This window comes from Podarcis muralis, chromosome 8, assembly GCF_964188315.1.
Source record: "Podarcis muralis chromosome 8, rPodMur119.hap1.1, whole genome shotgun sequence".
In the NCBI taxonomy this organism is placed as follows: domain Eukaryota; kingdom Metazoa; phylum Chordata; class Lepidosauria; order Squamata; family Lacertidae; genus Podarcis; species Podarcis muralis.
The window spans coordinates 61831765-61855392 of NC_135662.1; the positions used below are offsets into that span (position 1 = coordinate 61831765).

General features: G+C 39.2%; 1 protein-coding gene across 8 annotated transcripts in view; it reads right to left on the minus strand.

Moving 5' to 3' along the window:
• The window catches only part of HIVEP1 (HIVEP zinc finger 1), an 85953-nt gene that overhangs the window by 33487 nt on the left and 28838 nt on the right, over nucleotides 1-23628 (minus strand). The window contains exon 1 of one of the 8 annotated variants that reach the window (XM_028737731.2): nucleotides 17037-17713. The exons of the other annotated variants lie outside the window; for them this stretch is intronic. Within the exon in view, the coding sequence (XP_028593564.2) occupies nucleotides 17037-17073 (37 nt within the window). The 5' untranslated portion in view covers nucleotides 17074-17713. Of the gene's footprint in view, nucleotides 1-17036; nucleotides 17714-23628 lie in introns of those variants that run through there. 8 annotated transcript variants of the gene reach the window in all.

Genomic DNA, 23628 nt, shown 5'->3' on the forward strand with positions numbered 1-23628 from the left:
GAGGAAACTTATGCTAAATACCTTCTTGCCAATAAAGATCAGGATATCATCAGGCCTGTTGCAAAATTCTGTTTTATAGCACCAAAGACAAGGCAGGCTGTAGTGACAGTGATGGCCAGCGAATGAGTACTGATTTTAATCATTGGGGTACAGATTTTAGCTGAAGGAGTGTTATTTTTAATGTAAATAAGTTTATAGGGGAATTTTAATTACATCTGCTTCTTCATGCGGATGTGGCATACGTTGTTGTTGTTGCTGTTACTTTGCTGTCTGGTCTTTGACCGCAATAAAGATTGATTGATTGATTGATTGATCAGGGGTAAGGGACCTTTTCCAGTCTGAGGGTCACTGTCCCTTCTGTGAAACCTTTCGGGGGCCACATGCTGGTGGGCAGGCATGAACAGCAAGCAGAACAACAAATGTAATTTTTATATATGCACAAGCTAGGTTCTATACTCTCTCTCTCTCCTGCATTCAAATAATCAGTAAGCATTATCAGAGTTCATTCTAGCCAAGCTGTGGGTTACTTCACCTGGGTTGTGAAGGAAGGCCAATGTGGGGCGTGGCCTGGGAAGAGCTCTTTTACTGTTCTTTTGAATAATGTCCAACACTTTGGTACCCTTTACCTGTATGTGTTCTAGGAAAAATTTATCAACAGTAGAGCAATAATTTCACTTCACAAGTCTTAATAATGATGCTGCTGTGCTGGTATGGCCTTTGTAAGTGTCATTTTATCTCGGCATCATTTTGTCAACTTGCGCCGAGGTTTTTATGTTGTATGTCATCTGTCTTTCTCGCAGACAGTCTGCTGCCTAGTTCGTGATTTGCCATATTATGCTTGTGAGTTCAATTTATTTATCTCAGCTGAAAGCATTTAAAATCAACAGGGGCACATCAGTACAGCTTTCCAGTTTGCTGACATCAGTTTCTGGCTGAACCTCTAAAATGTCAGCACTGTTGAAATTACTTCTGAGTAGCCATTTAGAGGATTGCACCTTCCTTTTTATCCATGTAGGCTCTAGACCTAACATACACCATGATGCTAGTGTTCAAAATTTGAGTTTGTAAGTTTTTGGAGAACGACCTTTGGCAACCTGGCACCTTCCACATCTTTTGGACTACAATCTCCAACAGCTCTAGCCAGCACGGGTTGGTGAAGGCTGTCCTTGTGTTTCCAGCAGATAGAACAAATTAACACTAGCAGTAAATAGGAACAGTAAATGAGCAAAACACATACAGTACTTCCAACTTCCAGTGCCCATATCGCCTATGCCGAATTGTAAGGATGACAATTAGCAAGAAAAGGTAAAAGATGTCTTGGGAACTGCACTTTCAAACTAGCAGACTAATGAGCAAAACAATTAGTCTCTAAATGCTAATTTGTACTGCTGGACAAACATTTGTTATAGTTAAGAACAGAAGCCAAGGAAAAATGTGTCCCTCCTATGTTCCGTATTTCTGCTTGTGACCTTGAATGAACTCTATACAAGAAAACATGTGGACTGCCCACGTAAGAGCTAATTTGCAGCTGATAAGCAAGCATAATCATTCAGAGAGAATTTGAGAAAAGTGGACTCGAAAACTTGACTGAACTCTGAATCGGAAATGTGAAATGTTTTGGTAACATTTTTGTTGTTGATGAGACTACAATTTCTGGGAAAGCTAAACAGCAACATTTAACAAGTAACTAGTCTCATATATACAAGTTATTTAAAGCAACAAAAACAACCTAAGTAGACCATTGGACATAGGCCAGTGATGATGATACCAATGTAACTATGTTGTCAAAAGAACTGGTCTTATATGTGATCTTGGCAACCAAAACAGTAATTGCAACTCAAGGGAAAACAGCTCAAAATATTACACTGGACGCTTGGTACCACTTACTGTACTCTGGAATAAATCTACAGTGGAGGAAACCATGCATAATCTGAGATTTTGAAAAGGACTAGAAACTCCAGACACTTTTTATTCCTTTATGACACACACAGCAGAATCATTGTTTTCAAGACAACCCTCGTCACAAGCCTGGCAAATCTGGAACTAGACTTGATGATTTGATAAAACTGATAATCTTTACATGCACTTCATATGCAACTACACACTCTACGTGCCTATTTCTTAGTTTTGTTTCTCATCTTTTAATTTTTGTCTGCAGTTTTAATAAAATGAAAAAGTTATCGAAAAAGGAAAAAGGTAAATCACTGCTCACTCTCATTGGTTTAGAAATGGAAACTGCAGCATCTCCCTGAAAGACACTGTGTCTGTGTTAATTGTTTTTTAAAATCTGAGGACAAGCAGCCATTGGGCAAACGACATGGTAGCAAAGGTCACTAGTTGAATCTTTAGATTAAGACATCCATTTACAGTACACAAGTAGCATTACATAATGGCTTTACTTCTCATTACTGAGAGCAAGTCTTATTTGTTTCCCAGAATAGGATTTGTTACTATATTCAGTTCAGTAAGATATTAGCTGTGGCAACAAATGTTTTTTACTGATAATTTGTTGTTGTTGTTTAGTCGTTTAGTCGTGTCCGACTCTTCGTGACCCCATGGACCAGAGCACGCCAGGCACTCCTGTCTTCCACCGCCTCCCGCAGTTTGGTCAGGCTCATGTTTGTAGCTTCGAGAACACTATCCAACCATCTCATCCTCTGTCGTCCCCTTCTCCTTGTGCCCTCCATCTTTCCCAACATCAGGGTCTTTTCCAGGGAGTCTTCTCTTCTCATGAGGTGGCCAAAGTATTGGAGCCTCAACTTCACGATCTGTCCTTCCAGTGAGCACTCAGGTCTGATTTCCTTAAGAATGGATGCGTTTGATCTTCTTGCAGTCCATGGGACTCTCAAGAGTCTCCTCCAGCACCATAATTCAAAAGCATCAATTCTTCGGCGATCAGCCTTCTTTATGGTCCAGCTCTCACTTCCATACATCACTACTGGGAAAACCATGGCTTTAACTATACGGACCTTTGTTGGTAAGGTGATGTCTCTACTTTTTAAGATGTTGTCTAGATTTGCCATCGCCTTTCTCCCAAGGAGCATGCGTCTTTTAATTTCGCGACTGCTGTCACCATCTGCAGTGATCATGGAGCCCAAGAAAATAAAATCTCTCACTGCCTCCATTTCTTCCCCTTCTATTTGCCAGGAGGTGATGGGACCAGTGGCCATGATCTTCGTTTTTTTGATGTTGAGCTTCAGACCATATTTTGCGCTCTCCTCTTTCACCCTCATTAAAAGGTTCTTTAATTCCCCCTCACTTTCTGCCATCAAGGTTGTGTCATCTGCATATCTGAGGTTGTTGATATTTCTTCCGGCAATCTTAATTCCGGCTTGGGATTCATCCAGCCCAGCCTTTCGCATGATGTATTCTGCATATAAGTTAAATAAGCAGGGGGACAATATACAGCCTTGTCGTACTCCTTTCCCAATTTTGAACCAATCAGTTGTTCCATATCCAGTTCTAACTGTAGCTTCTTGTCCCACATAGAGATTTCTCAGGAGACAGATGAGGTGATCAGGCACTCCCATTTCTTTAAGAACTTGCCATAGTTTGCTGTGGTCGACACAGTCAAAGGCTTTTGCATAGTCAATGAAGCAGAAGTAGACGTCTTTCTGGAACTCTCTAGCTTTCTCCATAATCCAGCGCATGTTTGCAATTTGGTCTCTGGTTCCTCTGCCTCTTCTAAATCCAGCTTGCACTTCTGGGAGTTCTCGGTCCACATACTGCTTAAGCCTGCCTTGTAGAATTTTAAGCATAACCTTGCTAGCGTGTGAAATGAGTGCAATTGTGCGGTAGTTGGAGCATTCTTTGGCACTTCCCTTCTTTGGGATTGGGATGTAGACTGATCTTCTCCAATCTTCTGGCCACTGCTGAGTTTTCCAAATTTGCTGGCATATTGAGTGTAGCACCTTAACTGATAATTTACTTTAATATTATTTCAATAATATAAACTACTCACAAAACTTTAGGGGGGGGGGGAATCACACATGATAATGTATCAATCTATCTCCTAAATGACAAGTGTTTGAGAATAATGATATCTGGATGATTCCCAGGCTATAATCATGATTCCACTTGAGCTCATAGGAGTTGTAACATTGATTACAGTAGCAATAGGAATGATTCTTTGGTGTTTAAGAATGCACAACCAGGATGTACATCTGTGCGGGTTCCTTCCTGTGCTTACATTTGCTAACTTATTTTTAATTATATAATAAATCCTATTTGTGAAACTACAGGAATGAATTTCTTGGTGACATTATAGTCTCTCCAAAGCCAGGTAAGCTACCTGCAAAATGTGTAAACCAGCAAAGTAAAAACAAGCAATGTGACTTTTTATACAGAGCAGAAGGTATCAAAATGCACCTACAGAGGTCAGACAGGCATCTGCACAATTTATGATGGAAAAATTCCTACACGTGTACTGGCATATTAATGATTTTGTTAAGTATACAACCTCTGTTACTAAGATGGTCTCATGTCTCTGTGCTTTGAGACTCAAGAGTCTGGTTGAGCTTGTATTCAAATAGCAAGAAGGCTGTCATGATTTCTGGATTCAAAAGCCTTCTCTGTCCTATTGATAGCAGGTTTATCAGGCCCCACATGGATTGGTAAACTCATTATCTTCTAATTTTTGAGGGTTCTAAGTTCTGCCTTATGTCAAAGGTTCTTCTGAGAAGAGGAATAGCAAAAACCTGTCTACCACCTACGTCTTAAATATCAACTTTTGGTACCTTAATTCTTGAAGATGTTGTCCTAAGGGAGAAAAGGATGTTGTTTTTAAGAACTGCATTAATAGCCTATCTGAAGGCTTAATTATGTTTTTGATGGTGGAGAAAATTAATTAGTACCTGCATAGTTTCAAGGGGAACTGTGTTACAGTTGGCCATGATCACAGCATTATTACTTTTTTTGCCCACCTTTCCTCCTGGAGCTCAAGGTGGCTTACATGATTCTCCCCCTCCCCATTTTATCCTCACAACAACCCTGTGAGACAGACTAAGCTGAGAGACAGACTGTGAATGGTCCCAAATCACAGCTGAGTGGGGGGGGGGGTTGAATCCTGGACTCTAACCACCACACTAAATCTAGATTTGAATTATTTCATACGTAATTTTACATAAAAAATAGTCCCCATTGCTACTGGGTGGCCTTTCAGGTGGAGTTCATTTTCAAATACTAACATGCCACATAAATGTGATATTCATCCATACAGCTTCCCTTTTCCCTATAGAGAAGACAACTTTGCTTTCTAAATTGAATATATACAGTGGTACCTCGGGTTAAGTACTTAATTCGTTCCAGAGGTCCATTCTTAACCTGAAACTGTTCTTAACCTGAAGCACCACTTTAACTAATGGGGCCTGCTGCTGCTGCCACGCCGCCGGAGCCCAATTTCTGTTCTCATCCTGAAGCAAAGTTCTTAACCCGGGGTACTATTTCTGGGTTAGCAGAGTCTGTAACCTGAAGCGTATGTAATCTGAAGCGTTTGTAACCCGAGGTACCACTGTATTATGCAACTTTGCTTTCTAATCTGAATATATATTATGCAACCTACTTGATAACAATCAAGTGCACAGCACAGACGTATCTTACAATCCTACTAACACACATTAAAGTTACCTTGAAAACTGGCCCTCAGTTCAATTTTATTAGCATTCAAGAACATACACCGAGCAGTCTCCAACCTTTCACATATGAAAACAGGGGAACTCCTGTATTCAAATGAATGGGGCTAGAGTATCAGCCCAGTTTAGGCCAATAGTAGGCTGAACACAAAAGCAGGCCAGAGAAAATCCAGGCTTAAACTTGCCAAAATCATAAAGTGGGAACTAAACGCACAGACAAGCAGGTGGTTCATTTTATTAACAAAAGTTGCAACCCATGTAATTTGGATTTCATTTGTCTCAGTGGAAACATATGTTTGGACACCATCAGAATTATAAATATACAATGCTTTACAGAATAGCATGGTAGGCATAGTCAGTTCCTTTGTGATGCCTGCTTCTTGGGCTTTAGCTACCATGTGTGTTTATCAGTACAAAAAACAAAAATGATTTAAAAATCAAGAGGCACTTGGCTTGCTATAGCATCTCCAGGTGAGAAGGGTGGAGAACCACCCTGCTAAAATTAGGCAGAAAGGAGGACCGAGGACAATTGCATGTTGAAGGTGCATCACAAAGAGTCCACCTAGAGCACATGGAAAGAGAAGGCCTAATTCTATGAATCTCACTTATGGAATTTCTTAGGGAAAAAGAGGAAAGTATCAGATTCACTATAATCAAAGTGGCTACCTGGCAAAGCTAAATAGTCCAAATCAAGAATCTGCCAGCTATTCTGTACATGAAATACAAAGGGCACTGACTATTTTGGAGGCTTTTCAGAGGAATGTTTTACTACTTCAGTGTTCTCCCCCCCCCCCCCCGCCCCGGGTAAAATTGTAAATATTTGTGTAAGCTTCCCAGAGCCCTTCAGAATAGCCCTATCAATTAGTCTAAACAAACAGTTGTGTGCACATAAAGCAAGCAAAGGTTTCCATTATTGACATTTACATCTATATCTTCCATCCCAAAATGTTCCAAAGACAGGACAGAGTGAAAGAAAATGGTGCATCAGACTAATATCTGTAATTTTATTGTTGTTGTTAAGTTATTAACCACCTTAAGTACAGTTTCTGTAGAAAGGCAGAGTATAAATTGTAACAAATTAAGTTATGAAGGAGGAGAATTACACTGAATACATTTCCCTATCCTACTATAAGCATACATAGAAATGTTATTACTGCATTTGGTCCACCCCAGATAGGTCACTTTGGTGTTGCAAACACAGCAAAAACCACAGGGGAGGCAGCAGTTATGAGTTACCAGTCTCTGCAGCCACAGTAGGTGATATAATTCTTCAGTGGTTTGACTTCACCCTTGGTAGTATGGCCGTCTCTCAAGACAGACAGATGCCAACAAAAATTTGATGCTATTCTTGGTAATCCAGCAAGGTGTCAGTGGTCTGGTTTGCACATAAACCATTGGTTAATATTATGTATGAACCTCACCCAGCAAATTAACTATGATTTATTAGCTATGGTTAAGGCTTGCTTGTTAATCAAGGTTTGCTGGTTGATAAACTTTAGTTACAGTTAACCGTAGCTTATCATTTTGAGAACGGCCCTCCTTACCTATGGCTAAGAAGCTGTCACCACTCAAAAGCAACAAAAGCTGTGATGCAAGAGCGGGGAAAAAATGATTATTATTATTTATTGAATTTATATACCATCCTAAACAAGGAGGTCTCAGGGCGGTTTACAGGACAAATTCAAACCACTCTCAAGGTTGGACTGCTCTTGCTACCGTTTTTAATTATTATGTGATGTACAACCTGAGGTTTAACTCTGGTTAATATTAACTACGGTTAACGTTTACCATGGTGTTGTTCTGTGTGAACCAGGCCTGAATCTGCTAGTCACCCAACCCTCATTACTAACAGACTATCGGGAGGAGCTTTCTGGCTTAGCATTACAGTCATGTGGCTACCCCCTAGCCACAATGATAATGATATTTGCTTTAGTCAAATATGCAGGGGTTTCACATCACTGGCCACTACCTATATTTTCAGATGCTTGGTAATTGCAATATAAACGGAGTATTTAGAATTGCACTTTTAGTGATTTGTCACAGGTTGAGGGGAAACAGATGGGATCAAACAGATGGTGCTTCAAGAATATCTTGAAACTCTCAGACCGTCAAGATGCATAGGTTCTCTATTTTCAGCAAGTGCTCCCCCATTCAAGGGACTACATAACCATAGTAACGAGCCTGCTGACTAGGTACCACCCAAAGCCTGTCTATGCAAGAGTCCACAGAAAAACCCTTATCCCTCTATTCTTCACAATTACTTAAAACCTTGCACAACGAGCCTTTCCTTTTCTCCCCATTCATTCTAACCGGCAAATACGAATTCAAACATATTTTTAAAAGGTCCAAATGTCTGCAAAAAGAACAGAAATTGTTAAGCACAAATTGTAAGGGGGTGGGCGGGGAGAACCCTATGGCAATCATCTATTTGTTAAGACTAATGCATTTGGTGCATTAGATTTATGCCTTTTGCTTATTGTGTTTTGTATTTGAATGTCTAGAGCACACAAAGCCAACGTAGTGTCCTCTAGATATGCAACTGACCATGCTAGCTGGGCCAGAGGAGACTTTGGAGTCCAATAATATCTGGAGGGCAACACATTGTCTACCCCAGGCCTAGGGATTCTTCATGCTTGTTTTAATTCTGTTTCTCCAAACAGGATTTCCTACACCATTGTGCTAGCATTTATATTTAAAAAGTCAGAAGATTAGCTTCCCCTCGCCACCAGTCATACATAACACACTGACAAAATATGTTCTCTGAAGCCTAAACAGGAGATGGTTCACGTTAACCACAATAATATAACTTGGATCTAAATCCAAGTGTAGTGTAGTTATTATAAATTAAGACTTCTCCCATGCCTATTGAAGTATTTGAAAAAGTTGTAAACTGCATGTATAACATGCATGTTTTACTTAAAAGCTAGGATTTAAAGGCTATATTTGTGTACAATACAGGCATTAAAGATGGTATCCAAAACAGACCTGACTGCAGAAACAAAGAAACCTGTAGCACCTTAGATTTACCACTAGGAGTCAGCTTTGCACAGGTCAGAATGAGCACCAGGCTCTAATGTACCTAATATATCAAAAATAGTGAATAAGCTAATAGTACTGAGCATTTACCCGTATTTTTTGCTCTATAAAACTCACTTTTTCCCTCCTAAAAAGTAAGGGGAAATGTGTGTGCGTCTTATGGAGCGAATGCAGGCTGCGCAGCTATCCCAGAAGCCAGAACAGCAAGAGGGATTGCTGCTTTCACTGCATAGTGATCCCTCTTGCTGTTCTGGCTTCTGAGATTCAGAATATTTTTTTCCTTGTTTTCCTCCTCCAAAAACTATGTGCGTCTTGTGGTCTGGTGCATCTTATAGAGCGAAAAATACGGTAATTAGAATTTTTTTGTACACAGTTCTGTTGTCTTCCTAGTGCTGTAGAGAGATTATCAGTCTACACCCGACTGAGCTCTCTTTGCCAAGAAAACTCTTAAAGTCCTCATCTGGTAGAATTCATATGCCAATTCAGAAGCAGGTCATGTCCACAACTTAGCTTAAATCTGCTTGAGACAGAATGCACAAAGTTTGCTTTGAGACTAAGTAACTTGCCCAGTCTGGTACAGGAATAGTCCTGAAGCAAAACTGGTTGTTTCAGTTGCAGAAAATTCTCTTTGCAGGGAAGAAAGGGGTGCTTAACTCTCCCCCAGTCAGGCATTTTCCCAGTTTCTACTTATTCCTGGCATTAGTGCTACAGATTGGTGCTGACCTCACAAACATAGGTACAGAACTTGGTGGAGAGGAAGCATTTGGGAGAAAAAATGTGGCAGGGATTTTTTTAAAAATCCCAACCTTTCTCTGCAATGAGAAAAGACTTTCGAGCTAATGCAGGCTTCCTCAACCTAGGCCCTCCAGATGTTTTGGTCTACAACTCCCATGATCCATAGCTACAGGACCAGTAGTCAGGGATGATGGAAACTGTAGTCTCAAAACATCTGGAGGGCCAAGGTTGTGGAATCCTGAGCTAATGATTACATGCCCAAAACATTGCAATGTGTAGTTTGATTTTGTTACAAATACTGCTGCAGTTCTAATAAATAATTTTATTTATTTATTTATTTATTTATTTATTTATTTATTTATTTATTTATTTATGCCCACCCCGTCCATCTGGCTTTGTTTCCCCAGCCACTCTGGACAGCTCCCAACAGAATTAAAAAGCGATAAGATATGTAACATTAGAAACTTCACCAAACAAGGCTGCCTTCAGATGTCTTCTAAAAGACAGATAGTTGTTTATTTCCTTGAAATCTGATGGGAGGGCATTCCACAAGGCAGGTGGCACCACCAAGAAAGGCCCTCTGCCTGGTTCCCTGTAACCTCACTCTTTGCAGTGAGGGAACTGTCAGAAGACCCTCGGAGCTGGATCTCAGGCTGAATGATGGGGGTGGAAACGCTCCTTCAGGCTGTTTAGGGCTTTAAAGGTCAGCACCAACACTTTGAATTGTGCTCGGAAACGTACTGGGAGCCAAGTTCTTGATGGTTACGTTTGACATGATGGCCAGCAAGCTGAACAAAACATTGGACCTATACTAAAACCCCAATACTCTACAAAGGAGAGGTTATTCCTAGGAAGAACACTCTTGTTCCAAAACCCACTGATGTTGTCTGACATGCTTTAAAAAATGTCAAGCCTGCTAGAGTTGTTTCTTAGAACGGGTGATTTTATTTACACATGAACAGGCAAAAGTGGGGCTCAAAAGCATGAATGGCAAGTAGTATAGTCCAGGACAACGCAAGATAAACTTAAAATTGTCACAGGCTCTTTTTTGTTTTTGTTCTTGTTGCTATTTTGCCATTTCTCTCTCAATACCAATGTTCTTTTCTATAAGTACATACAAAATGTTAACACTTCCATGCATCTGATGGGAGTGCACAAAGTGTATGAAGAAGGGGATTCTAGTGCACAAAAGCTTTTGCCACAATCTATTTGTGTTCAACGTGCCACAAGCCTTTGTTGTTTTAATATGTCATGGAGAATGCCATGCTAGAAATCTTCTCCCTACGAAGCCCAGCTTGTGTAGGGAGCCTTTTCAAATGGGAAATTGCTCAAGAATTCCAAAGTGGTAGTGAGTCTCCCAAGGGCTGTACCATGCAATTTCCCCCCTCAAAAGTACAGACTGTCTTTTACCGTTGGCAGAAATGGGAAAGAGAAGGAATCGTGTTGGCACTGCATTTAATTCCAGGGGTGGAAAAGGTAATATTCTGTTGCAGTTGCCACTGAATTACCCGTGCTTCTAGAAGGCCAAGATGTAGTCACTCCCTAGGAACTCCCTTTCACTGATTAGGTTCCCATGCCCTTTTAAATGTGTTTGTGGGAAGGGATAGGGGGGTTACTTGTGTGTGTGAGTTTGTTCTTGTTTTTATTATGTATTTTGTGTTTTTACGTTGGGAACCATCCTGAGATCTATGGATGAAGGGTGGCATATAAATTTAATAAACAAATAAATCATAAATAATAGGGTAACAATCACCAAATGGAATGTCTAGTTGCCATTTTGGGGCCAGCTGGCTCAAAAGTCGTATTTTTCAATACAACTGAAATATCCCAGATAAGATTCTAAATGATGTGTTGTTAGTGTGTGAAAACAGGAAAGAGTCAAGGATCCCCAGGCATGCACCTCCAGATGGTGGAAATGTCAGGTGCCATCCTGGCACCCAGGAATCTTCACTTGGTCGCAAGTGGCCAATACCCAGGTGCAAAATGTGCCTGGTACCTGGCAAATTTCGAACAGTGTCTCAAAGTGATTGAAAATATAGTAATATAAATAAAATAGTTACAAATACAAAAACAGTTAAAACAACTGCATTTATAAATAGACTTTGAAACAACAGCAGCACACGCTTAAAATCAATTCAAATCCCAGTTGGGATAAGGATTTTAAGAGGTTTGTTGAATGAAGAATACTTTTAGCAGGTGCTGAAAAGGCAATAAAAATGCATGTGTAATATGCATTACCGCGCGGGCGCGCGGGGGGGTGATGTTTCCAAAGGATATCTTCTGCCACACTAAAGGCCTGATTCCGACATCGTACAGAATAGACCTCCTGAATAGGATGGTATTTGCAGGATGCCCTCTCTTGCACAAGGCAGCAATCAGTTGTGTGTGTAAGGGATGAGGTGATCTTTTAGGCAAGATGCTAGTGACAGGAGTATCATTCATCCACTAGTGGAAAGGCTCTCCTGATAAAACATGCATTTTGAAGTTTATATCCTACCTTTCTATTTTAAAAAAATTAAACTTGAGGCACTTATCAAACATAGAACTAAAACTAAAAACATTCCTAACAAATGAAACAGGAATTATTGGATAATATAGGTTAGAGGCCACCTTAGGGCTTACCCTGTGGTTGCAATGGAGGCAAAGAAATCCTCCTTCTCTGTCACCATTGTACCTGCACAATTAGCCAGCAGAAGCTATTAGTTGTCCTGTGGACTTTGATAATATGATTGACTAGGAGCTCTTCTTCAGGAAGACATCTGCAAAATGTGGGGGTTGCATCCTAATCTCCTGAAAAGGTTCTTTCCCCCTGTAACTGATGAAAATGTAGGTACAGAATGGCCAAATTTAACTTTCATGGTTATAAAAGGAGTTAAAAGTAATTGGTAGTCCAGTATATAAAATGTGACAATAGAGTGGAAAACAGCTGGCTATGAGAGTAGATTGAAGGTGCCAATAACTTCCAACTCTTGATGGGCATTTTTATGGTCTGGCCCAAACCTGAGTGGAAGACCTCAAGGAAATGCAATTTTCTATTTGATTTCCAGATTACCAAGTAGTAATCTTTCTAATGCAACTTATAAGTGTTACCATTGAAATTTAAGCTTTAGCTGAACAAAACAAATGGCAACAGAATAAAAATATGAAGGGCAACAAAGCCCAAACTGATTGCTAAGCTGAACAGAACAAAACAGGATGCCTGCCTCTATTTAACAGTTTATGCTGAGTGGGTTGTTGTTGTTTTTACTGTCATTTCATTAGCAGTGTATCTATATAATCAGCAATGTTAATTTGCATAAGCAATATATATTTCGTATTAGACTTTTGTATATGTTCACAGCTAAAGCCAAACCATGGCCAGAGAAGATGCCAACTTTATCTGTAACAGTACATATTGGGCTTAAAAAAACCCAGTTTATTACAACATATGTTTAAGTCTTTTCATTACTTTTACATCATACAAATTTTCTCACTCTTCTCCTCCAACTCATTCACCAGGCACACCCAACACGAACTAAAACAGACTGTATATGCAATAAGTATATGATGAAATATTACTTTCAACATGGTTTATCAGATCTTAGTTTTAAAATATTCCAATCATGTTAATCGATTAAGGCGCCCTAAGCATCAAGGCGTCTTAACAGCTGTCAAGGCAGAATTCCATAGAGAATGTGCATGGAATTCCCTTCAGACAAGTTTGCAGGCTGGCAAAGGATGGAGAGAACAATCTCTCCCACCTTTACCAGCCCGTGGCTTCTCTCCTGGCCTTGGAGGAAGGGAAATAGAACATCACTGGATTGTCCAAAGAGCAATGGATTGATCTGCAAGTCAGTTGTCAGCTCACTGAGCTTTTATGCATATAAATCAAGTGGGCTGCTGAGAAGGCAGGCCGTGCTCCATGATTCCTCCACCACCCTGTTGTGTTTCTAGTCCAGCCAGTGCCTGCTTTTTACTCATAAGAAGGGCCCACATTGTGATTAAAAAGCAAGCAAGTAAAAAGTGTGCAGCAAGTAATTTGCGGGGGGCTAACTAGCAAGTTACGCTGATTTTTGGCTTCATCCTCTGAAGTCTACTCTTATGTTCTCTAACTCACAATTGTTTGAACACACACACATTAAACCAACCCACCTTTCTCCAGTCCATTGACCAGGAAACTTCTTCTAAATTGATTAGTTCAATAAATTTGTATTTGTGAGATCATTCATACAGTATGCAACTAAATCAAAGACAGGAAAGGGGTAGCAAGTGGTGACAATAGGGGCTTGATATTAGGTAAAATAGGGAAAAGGAGAAGAGGGTTTCTTTTATAAGGCCTTAAAGGGTTGATATACTTGATAAATTGTTCTGTTTCAGGAAAAAAGATGGTACTACAACTAACAGCATAATTTTACATGTGTACCTGGAAATAATCCCCATCGAATTTAGTAGGTTATGCTGCATACAAAGATGCCTGCAAGATGAAGAATAACTAACACAGAGAGACACTGGAGTATTGATAATCTGACACGTTAATAAATGTTATTAAAATGAACCAAGCTTCACAAAAGGATAAGATACACTGGTCACAATGTTCATCTGGTTATATAACTTTCTCGAACTCATAACAGATGAGACATGAAATTCCCAGAAGACCCCGTTTATTAAGCTGATCGCTCATTATCTATTTGACTTTATAAAAAATTAGGTCAACGGCCTCCCCAAATGATGATGTAATCTAGAGAAACACCTTGACCAATTACCCTTACGTGGGAGGAGATGGACAGATGGCAGGGAAAGTATGCAGTTCTTATCAACTCTGACCTGGCTGTGCTGTAATTAGACTAGGACATAAAGCATTTTCTTAATTGTTCAATCAGTACCACTCACTCATCATTCTAATGAGTGTTTTTCCTGTTCCAGGAAACAGGAGTTGTACATTTCCCATGTACTTATTGCTTACCCTATTGGTCAGAGTATCTTATATGTCTGTATTGACTCTTCCCCACCCCTTTTCTTTTGACCAACATAATTCTGGGTCATGAATAAACCGTTGGCATGGATAGAAATGTCAATCTTTATGAGATAATTTGGGCAGCAGTCAGTTGTGGCAATGCTATTTTAATTTAGGGATGCTAACCATGAGAAATTTGCAAATTTCCCTACTATGTGAAAGGCTAAATTAAAAGGACACCAAGCCCCTGTGCCCCACAAGTACCTTGCAAATCAGTAATAAGATCTCCAACAAACTTGTAGTTTCACGTGCCCCTGTATGAATTTCAACTCTTGCTAGACTCAGATTTTTAACTACTAAAAATATGTACACTTTCTTCATGTTCCACAGAATAAGAATATTTTTGCTCACATTTTAGCTTTTAATTCACAAATTCTATCAGCACTTTTTCTGAAGAGGCACTTCAGAATTTGAAACTTTGGGGAGTATGTTTGGGGTGTGTGTGTGCAAGAACTGGATTTCTAGCTTCTTAAAATGGCCTAGAGAATGGCAAGTGCATTAACCCAGGATGACAATATTTGTATGGAACACTAACCAGGCACTTTTTGTTTCTAAACTATAGCAAATAAATTCCCTGTAATTATTTGTTTTTCATTAGCTCATCATGCAGTCTAGGTACAATTTGTTGTTGTTTTTTAATTAAGATGAAGTTCTAATACGTTCTGCTAGAATGCCAGAATTCACAATTTACTATTTGCTATTCAATCTCAATTAGATCTGCAGAGCTACCCCTTCAAATATATAACATGGACAAGGGCCTTCTACAAATCCATTAAGCTTCAGAGGAACTTTGGAACTAAATCAGGAGATGTGTCATGCATTGCTTCCTTTCCACAGGAAGTATTTACTGAAATCCTACACTGTCAAAGGTCACTGTCAAACAAACAATTCATTCTTTGCTTTCAGCTGCATAGGCCTACTGCAGCCAAAAATAATTTTAAGGTCAAGTAACACAATCTTGATTTTGATCCATTTGCCAAATAACTCCCATAACCCTAGCTAATATTCAGTCAAAAATACTTAACAAGAGATGTATTCCAAGAAAAGCTAATATCATAGAACCGTGTGTCCTTAACAAGCGTCGTAGTAGAGTATCCTGGCTTTGGAAAATGTTATACTTAAAACTTAATCTTCCAAAGGTAACAATATAAAACAGACAAACTGGAGCTGTAAAAAAGGAGCTAGTCGATAAAAATAAAGTGGTGCTATGTTTCATAGAACTACAGCACAATATCCCCCATCACATCACTGAAGCAGAACAGTTGGATATTAACCTTTAAATAGCTGGAAAGAATTACACCACCAAGCACCAACCCCCACAGTATTTAAAATGGTAATATTCCTAATACTAGTTTTATACTTGAAGAAGTATCTGCAGAAGTGATAAATCTGATTGTTACTTAAGTAACTTGTTGAATGACAAGTAAAAGCAAACATTCTGCTTTTAATACAATTATCTATTAATAATATCAGTCACTTTACTATATCATTCCACCATAACCAAACTGTTACTTCTCTTCTCTTCCATACTACCTAGATCATGAAATATTGCATAACACTACTGCAATAAATCAAAGAGTTTGTGAGCCACCTTCTTGCTAAGATTCATGCACCTTTGTCAACATTTATTTCATCCTTTTAGAAGTATTGTCTATTAAGATATTCAATATGGCTGGAGTGGCTGGGCAAAAAGTAAAGCAACTTTGAACATTTATTTATTGTTAGATTCTTATTCATCTTCTTTCCAGCTATAAATACCACCTATTTTACCGAGAGAATTTCAGAAGTCTACACTTGTTACTCTCCCTTGCTATATATTACATATACACACTGCACAAATACAAATAACACTTCTGACATGGAGCACTGGAAGGTTTCGTCAACAAGCAGCATGTCACTATTTCAAACAATTTTAGTACAATAAAGTCCTACTAGTGACTGTTTGTATATAGACAGTGGATTAATCTCCACTATGCATTTCACAAAATCACACCTGCACTGTCTACAATATATCTCAATATTTGTAGTAAGGAAAGCAAAAGCTTTCTATATCCAGGATAAACTGTCTTTCAAAGCTAATATGCTTAACCTGCAGTTCCAATCACACTGGGAAAAGATCGGGCGATTAATTGTCACCAACTGGAACAACAAGGTTATAACTAATGTACAGTAAAATGTGCTCTCAAGATTATTGCCCACCATTCCATACCATTTTTCATCTGATTGCCATAGGATTAATTTAGTGTTTTGCATTCACTTATATAGCAAATGAAAGTGGTATGAATTTGTCATATGCTTCACAGGTTATACCCAGGAATGCCCAAGCCACAAGATATGAAGAACTGATTTTGATTAACATCAAAACAATTGAAAAACATTCCTAACTAATTTTAGATACATAAGGCCAGGGCTCTGTTTTTGTTTCTACTGTTACTATTTCAAGAGATAGCTACTGGAGAAAAAGGTTACAGGGAAATAATTCCTCCAGACTCATAATAAATTTGAAGGCAAGAATGTTACTCACGACTGGAGAACTCAGAGCTTTAAAAAGATCTGATTAGCAACAGCTATTCTTGTTCTAATGCCCAGCCAGAGCCCAAGTATATGACTGAAGAATTCAAAAAATGACCAGAAAAACTTACCAAAGCAGACAAAGCCTTCCTCTGTTCCTTCTTCCATTCATGCTACAAATCTCTCAATGACTAGCTCTTGGGCTGGCACAACATTTGCTGCACTGAGATAGTGTTTACTAACAGCCTCCACATAAATAGAGATTTATTTCAGGTTACGTGCACTTATATTACAGCATAAAACTTTCACTATAGGCAATTACCAAATGTAGCCTCATACGAGATTGAAAACAATTAAACTATCATCATAAAATCTGCAGATTTTAAAGTTTGACCATGTGACAGCCAAATCTATAACAAGTACAAGATAGAGGCGACATAGGTGTGCTCTCCTTTTCCTTATACCAACCACAATATTGCAAACTTCTCCATTTTACCTAAGGAATGCAACATTGTTTAAGAGACACACACCAACACAACAATTCATAATCCTCTCCCTTTTGAAACTAACTCATATGCACGGTTTTATTCCTTTCCCCATATTCTATTACAATAGAGCATTTGAACAGTCACATTACCCAACAGCTGACAGGTCATTCCCCATTATCAGTGCCATAATACACCTGAATTGCCCTGCCACATCTCATGCTATATTCGGAGAGCAATTCTAAGACGTAATCTCTCACAGGCTTAGGGATCCTAGGAATCCTCCCCCGCTATCTCTCCATGGCAACAGTAGCTACAGTAGAGACGGTCCACCTCTTACGCAAGCGAAAGGAATATGAAACACTGCCAAGAGGCCACAAATGCCAGCAGTCAAAACATTACCCTCACCCCTCCCTATTTAATTGTTGCCTTAAAGAAACAGCAGTCTATTTCTTTTTGTTTTCTTCGTGTTGGAAACGCACACACAAATCTGCATTTGAGCAGATGGAAGAAAGCATACCAAAAGATACTTGCAAATTAGGGCTGAAGCACTTTCAAAGTAAATTAACCACGTAAAGAGGAAGAACTCTCCTCCCAAATCGCTTCCAGAAATACACTTCCCACCCTGAAAGAAACACTTGGGTACCAGGCGCTTCAAATCAAATATATTGTACCCTTTATGTGTGATTATATTAATACAACCTGCTATAGTGTGTTAAAAGATTTCAAAGCACAAAACCAGAAACTGCATTTATATTTGAACTTGACAGAACAACACCTACTGAATTATTATTTCACTCCAGATGTTGTTGGTCTCCAGCTCCCATCAGCCCCAGTCAGTGTGTCCACTGGCCAGGGAGTGGTAGAGAACATCTGGAGAGCAACAGATTTGGAAAGGTTGAACTTGCAGACATCAGATGTTCTCACAAGAATTTGCCTAAAATAGAATGTGGAGTGAGAGGGAAGTCCCAATTCACATTGTAATCTACCTACAAAAGATAGCCTGTTCATTCTCACCTGATGAAAATAAACTGCTCTCATCTGGCCACTCATTATCTGACCATACTTTTCCCTATTAGTCATGAGTATTTCGTTTATTTACCACTTTCATTTTTGTGAGGGTGGAGTTGAAGCAAGGCAGTGAAGCAGAAAGGAACAAAACTGGAAAAAGAGAAGACAAATTTGTCCAGTGTACAAGATCCTATATTCCCATACTTAAGTTGAAATTCTGGGAGTAAGCCCTATTGACTTACTTCTGAATAGACATCAATAGGGCTGTGGTGCTAACCCAACAAACTGCCATGGTACTGACCCACAATAAAGGCCCTGAGGGACACGGGTGGCACTGTGGTCTCAACCACTGAGCCTTGGGCTTGCCGATCGGAAGGTTGGTGGTTCGAATCCCCGCAATGGGGTGAGCTCCCATTGCTTGGTCCCAGCTCCTGGCAACCTAGCATCAAAGTGCAAGTAGATAAATAGGTACTGCTCCAGCGGGAAGGTAAACAGTGTTTCTGTGTGCTGCTCTGGTTTCGCCAGAAGCGGCTTAGTCATGCTGGCCACATGACCCGGAAGCTGTACGCTGGCTCCCTTGGCCAGTAAAGCGAGATAAGCACCGCAACCCCAGAGTTGTCTGCGACTGGCCCTAACGGTCAGGGGTCCCTTTACCTTTAAGAAAGGCCCTATATGGCAGAAGTGGGGAAGTGCCGGCTCATCAGCACTAACTGGGCCCACCATGTCTCGCAATTCAGTTCACAAGACAGTTTTTGACAGGCCACAGGTGCACAAATAGAAATTAAAATTTGAAGAAAACCCATGAAGGTGTTATGCATGTGGAATTGCTTGAATGTGATTTAAATTAATGTGGCCACATGATGCAAGGAGCCTTAAAAATGAAATATTTTTATGGCATCGGTGCCAGTACTGTCAATATGCTGATGACACTCAGCAATCTCTCTGTGTGTCATCTGATTAACAAATTACATGAAGATCCTATTCACATTTCCAATGGCTGATCTATATTATAGTTTACTGCAGAACAGGAAGAACATTCCTGGTTCCTCAAGAATTGAATTAGTTTTAGTTACAGATGGGTAGCCGTGTTGGTCTGCCATAGTCAAAACAGAAAAATTCCTTCCAGTAGCACCTTAAAGACCAACTAAGTTAGTTCTTGGTATGAGCTTTCGTGTGCATGCACACTTCTTCAGATACACTGAATAAACAACTGATTTGGAGAACAATGTACAATAATTGGAAGCATGGACACCATAGGTTCAGGTGAGGTCAGACTCAAAAGTCAGCTCTTTGTTCAGAAGTATTTAGTTCCTAAATGCAGTTTCCAGCAGCTGGAAAGATATTAGGATGTCGTGGAAGAAAAGTTTGCATACACCAAACCACAGGCAGACACAACATGAATTAAGCAGGTCAACTATGGCAAGCTGCATTCTACCACAAGTAAGTGCATAAATATATATAAAAGAAAAACGCTTGGCTTTCGATCTGCATCCATCTCCCAAACTACATGGATAGACAAGCATGCCAAATTTTAACAGAAACCTAGAACACCACAGCAAGCTATGTTTTCCTCCATAAGTGAAAGTACAGTTTTGACACTTTCAAGACAATCCTCAACACACACACATATGTCAACACACACAGAATTTCCTAAAATCCTAGAACTGTAGCACTGGAAGGGACCCTGAGTCCTACCCCCTAGAATGCAGGAATATGTAGCTGTGCCAAATGGGGATTAAATCTGCAACTTTGGCATTATCAGCGCCATGCTCTAACCAACCAAGCTTGTATGTTTAACGTAAGCATTAGGGTTTACTTCTTCAGTTAAGAAAAATAGTTATGACTGCTGTTACTCTTCAAGTTCCCATTATTTCACTTCAATACGACATTGCTTCTGAATTCACCTCTTTCATATTCTGCAGCAAATGCTTAAGCCTCAGTTCTGGGGCAATTAAGTTCTTTGATCACTGCCCTCAGTTTAAACACTAAACAGAGGCTTTAAACAAACACCCATCTTTATACACGCCTCTCACAGAGATAAGGTTAACACCATTTTAATATCACAAAGGAAGTTAAAGGAATAATTTCCTAACCTGTGCTCCATTTACCCACCTAAACACTTGTTCCTTTTAACTCTGCCAGCTGTTATAATAACACTGTGCTGCATTTCCCCAGTTAGTGGAAAAATATAAAGAAAGCAGACAGGTATTGCAGTGTGGTTCCTGACCAGGAATTGCAACCCTGTGCGATGCTGGGTACCAGATTCTCACTCCCTATCTGGCTCTCCTGCTTCAACTTTGCAGCACTTCTCCATTTACCCAACCAAGGAATTGCAAGCCACTACCATGATAGCTTGGTAATGGGTCTTTCCTTAAAATCTGAACTTGGAGGGATTAAAAAGTCAAAAAGGCTGAAGTGAAAGAATACAACCCCCATAGTACTTCAAACAACACATAAGCAAAAGGGCAAGCAGGTACAGTTTACCATAGTATCTGTCAGGTCTGACATGGAATACAGATAATCACAGTATCATCTATTATTATTATTTTGTTGAAGTCTATCTTAATGAATATTATTGTAAGGTGCAGAAATCCCATTTAGAATATTTTTTCGTTGTATTATAACTTCATGTATTGACATTGACAGGTTTTATAATCACTAAAGTTTATCACCTTATTATCGAAGATTTCAAAGCTCTCACCCACTTCTGAACATAAACTGAAAAGAGTTATGCGCTTCTATTCAGATGAATGGTCAAATCCATTAACACACTATTTACATTATCATTTATCCCAAACAGAACGGAAGGTCATTCAACAGGGCCTAATCCTACCAGGCCAAGAACAGATGGTGCCCTCAGAACAGGAAGGCAAAAAAAAAAATCCAAACTTCTGTTGCTTCATATTCAGAGCAAAGTTTACTCATGCTGATAGAGTCTGCATACCCTTAACTACATGGGTCAGTAGCCTGCTAAAAAATAAAAAGAAATCAATGTTGGTGTTTTTACTCTACTCCCTTTATTACAAATATTAATGTGTTACTGATAAAACCTGCTTTGTTTTATTCTGCTTCTATTGACAATTCTTGCATTTATTTGTAAAAATGTTCTACTTGCAGGCTTTAAAATAGTTAATATATAAAGCTTTTATAAATTTATTTTGAGGCCATGAAACATTGTCTACTCCACACAAAGAACTAAAAAGGTTTTGTGATGCAGAATCAGCAAAGAAGGTATCTTTTACGGGACCAACATTTGTTTTTGTTTGTTTGTTTGTTTGAAAAAAATCAGCAAAGATACACAGAATTAAATGAACAATTTTAAAGTATGAAAATAGACACATTCAGTCTTGCAACTTTTTTTGTGCTAAGAAGAATGTTCATTCTGCCTGATGAAGAGTTCTACCCAAAGATCTTTAAATAGTTGGTTGGCCCAAAGCACTATCATTCATACAAATCATGAAGTAAATTAGGTAGAAGGAAGCAAAAAGCAGACCAGGAGGACTGCACATTCAATAGAAGCATATTTATTAAATTAGATTACATACGTTGCCAATGCAAGTCCAAGATTCATAGCAGTTGTAGGATGTGATGCTTTCATGAATACATAATAGGTTCTAGTCAGTGTATTGCGTTTTTGGATCACAATTCTATGCATTGCTTAATTGAAAGCAAATCCCACCGGAGTTCAATGATGCTGAATCCCAATTTTAATTATAAAGTTCAATGAGATTTACTCCCAGGTAAATGCAATCAGTGGAATTTACTTTGAGTAGACACGCATAGGATAGCACTATCTAAGATAAAATATAGGTATGTCTATGAATTTTAGCATCCCAACAACTCTACATTTTAAAGTAAGTTTTGCCTTGGGCATATACACCTACTTAGCCAAGTCACTCCATACCAAGAGGAACTGTATAATTTTGCTAAATTTCCTTCTCAATTGTTTCCAGCAGCTTTGAAACCATATACTTTTGGTCTTTACATAACTTCTGAGAAGGAAAACAAATTTATCTTTCCTCGCTATAGCATATGATGATTCATTACAATATTACTTTGTCAAAACAGCTGTTTGGTAAAAATGCCTTCCGGTGAATTTTTGCGTTATCTGCCAATATCTGAACCATACTGGAGGTGCTGTTGTAATCTCTTGCCCAAAAGATGGTGTTAAATTTTCTGCCAATGGAGAGCTAGTATGTGGAAACATCAATTTGTCACAAACAAATCATGGATAAAGAAGAGGAAGCTGTTACAATAGAGATGAATGAGCCAGTCCAGCAGACTTTAACTTTAGGGTTCTTGAACTTCTTCACCATAGCCACACAGCACACAGTTGTGTCCTAAAATAACCCTCAGTTTTCTGCAGATGTCCCAACAGTTGCTGAATATAAGATAGTCATGGGACATTAGACATATTATTTGGCTCCCAAGATTGAAGCTCAAGAAGATTCTTAAGAATTTGATGGAAAGAAGCAAGGTTTATGAAAGATGAGCCTAAGCTAGAAGCCTGTGCCTCATTCAATCTTGGTGCATGCAATTATCACATATGCAGCTGGGCCCAATTTTTGATAGTCTCATGTAAATACTGTTTCCGCCTGTTATGCAAGTCCTTTCTAAAATGGTCTCTCCCTGCCCCCCACAAGCCGTATCTTTTAGACCTTGCTTTTATAACGAAACTTTTACTCCAGAACAGCTGTACAACATTTAAGGAGTCAAGTCACTTCTATGGCAATCGCTTGACAGTGAGGCTGCTGTTGACTTCTAAAAATAATAGTCATAGAATTATAGAACTGTAGAATCGGAAGGGACCCTGAGGATCATCTAGTCCAATCCCCTGCAATGCCGGAATATGCAACTGTCCCATACGGGGATCAAACCTGCAACCTTGGCATTAACAGTACCATGTTCTAACCAATTGAGCTATCCAAGCTAGGAGATACTGCATTTTAGCTATTTGCCTTGAAACAGAAGCCCTCAAAAAACAAAAACGTGTTAATAAAGAATATTCAGTTTGTTATTTTAAACAAACTAACCACAACCTGGTACAAAAGACAAAGTCATACCCAGAAACATCCTTTCAATCTAATATAGACACACTTAGCACTACTAGGAGCAGTTGAAGCTTTAAGATACTGTTCGCTGCTATGAAAGATTTCATGCCTGCAGTACCTAACATTCTATGATTCACAATGACATTAACATTAGGGCTCCCTCAGACTCTCCTCTG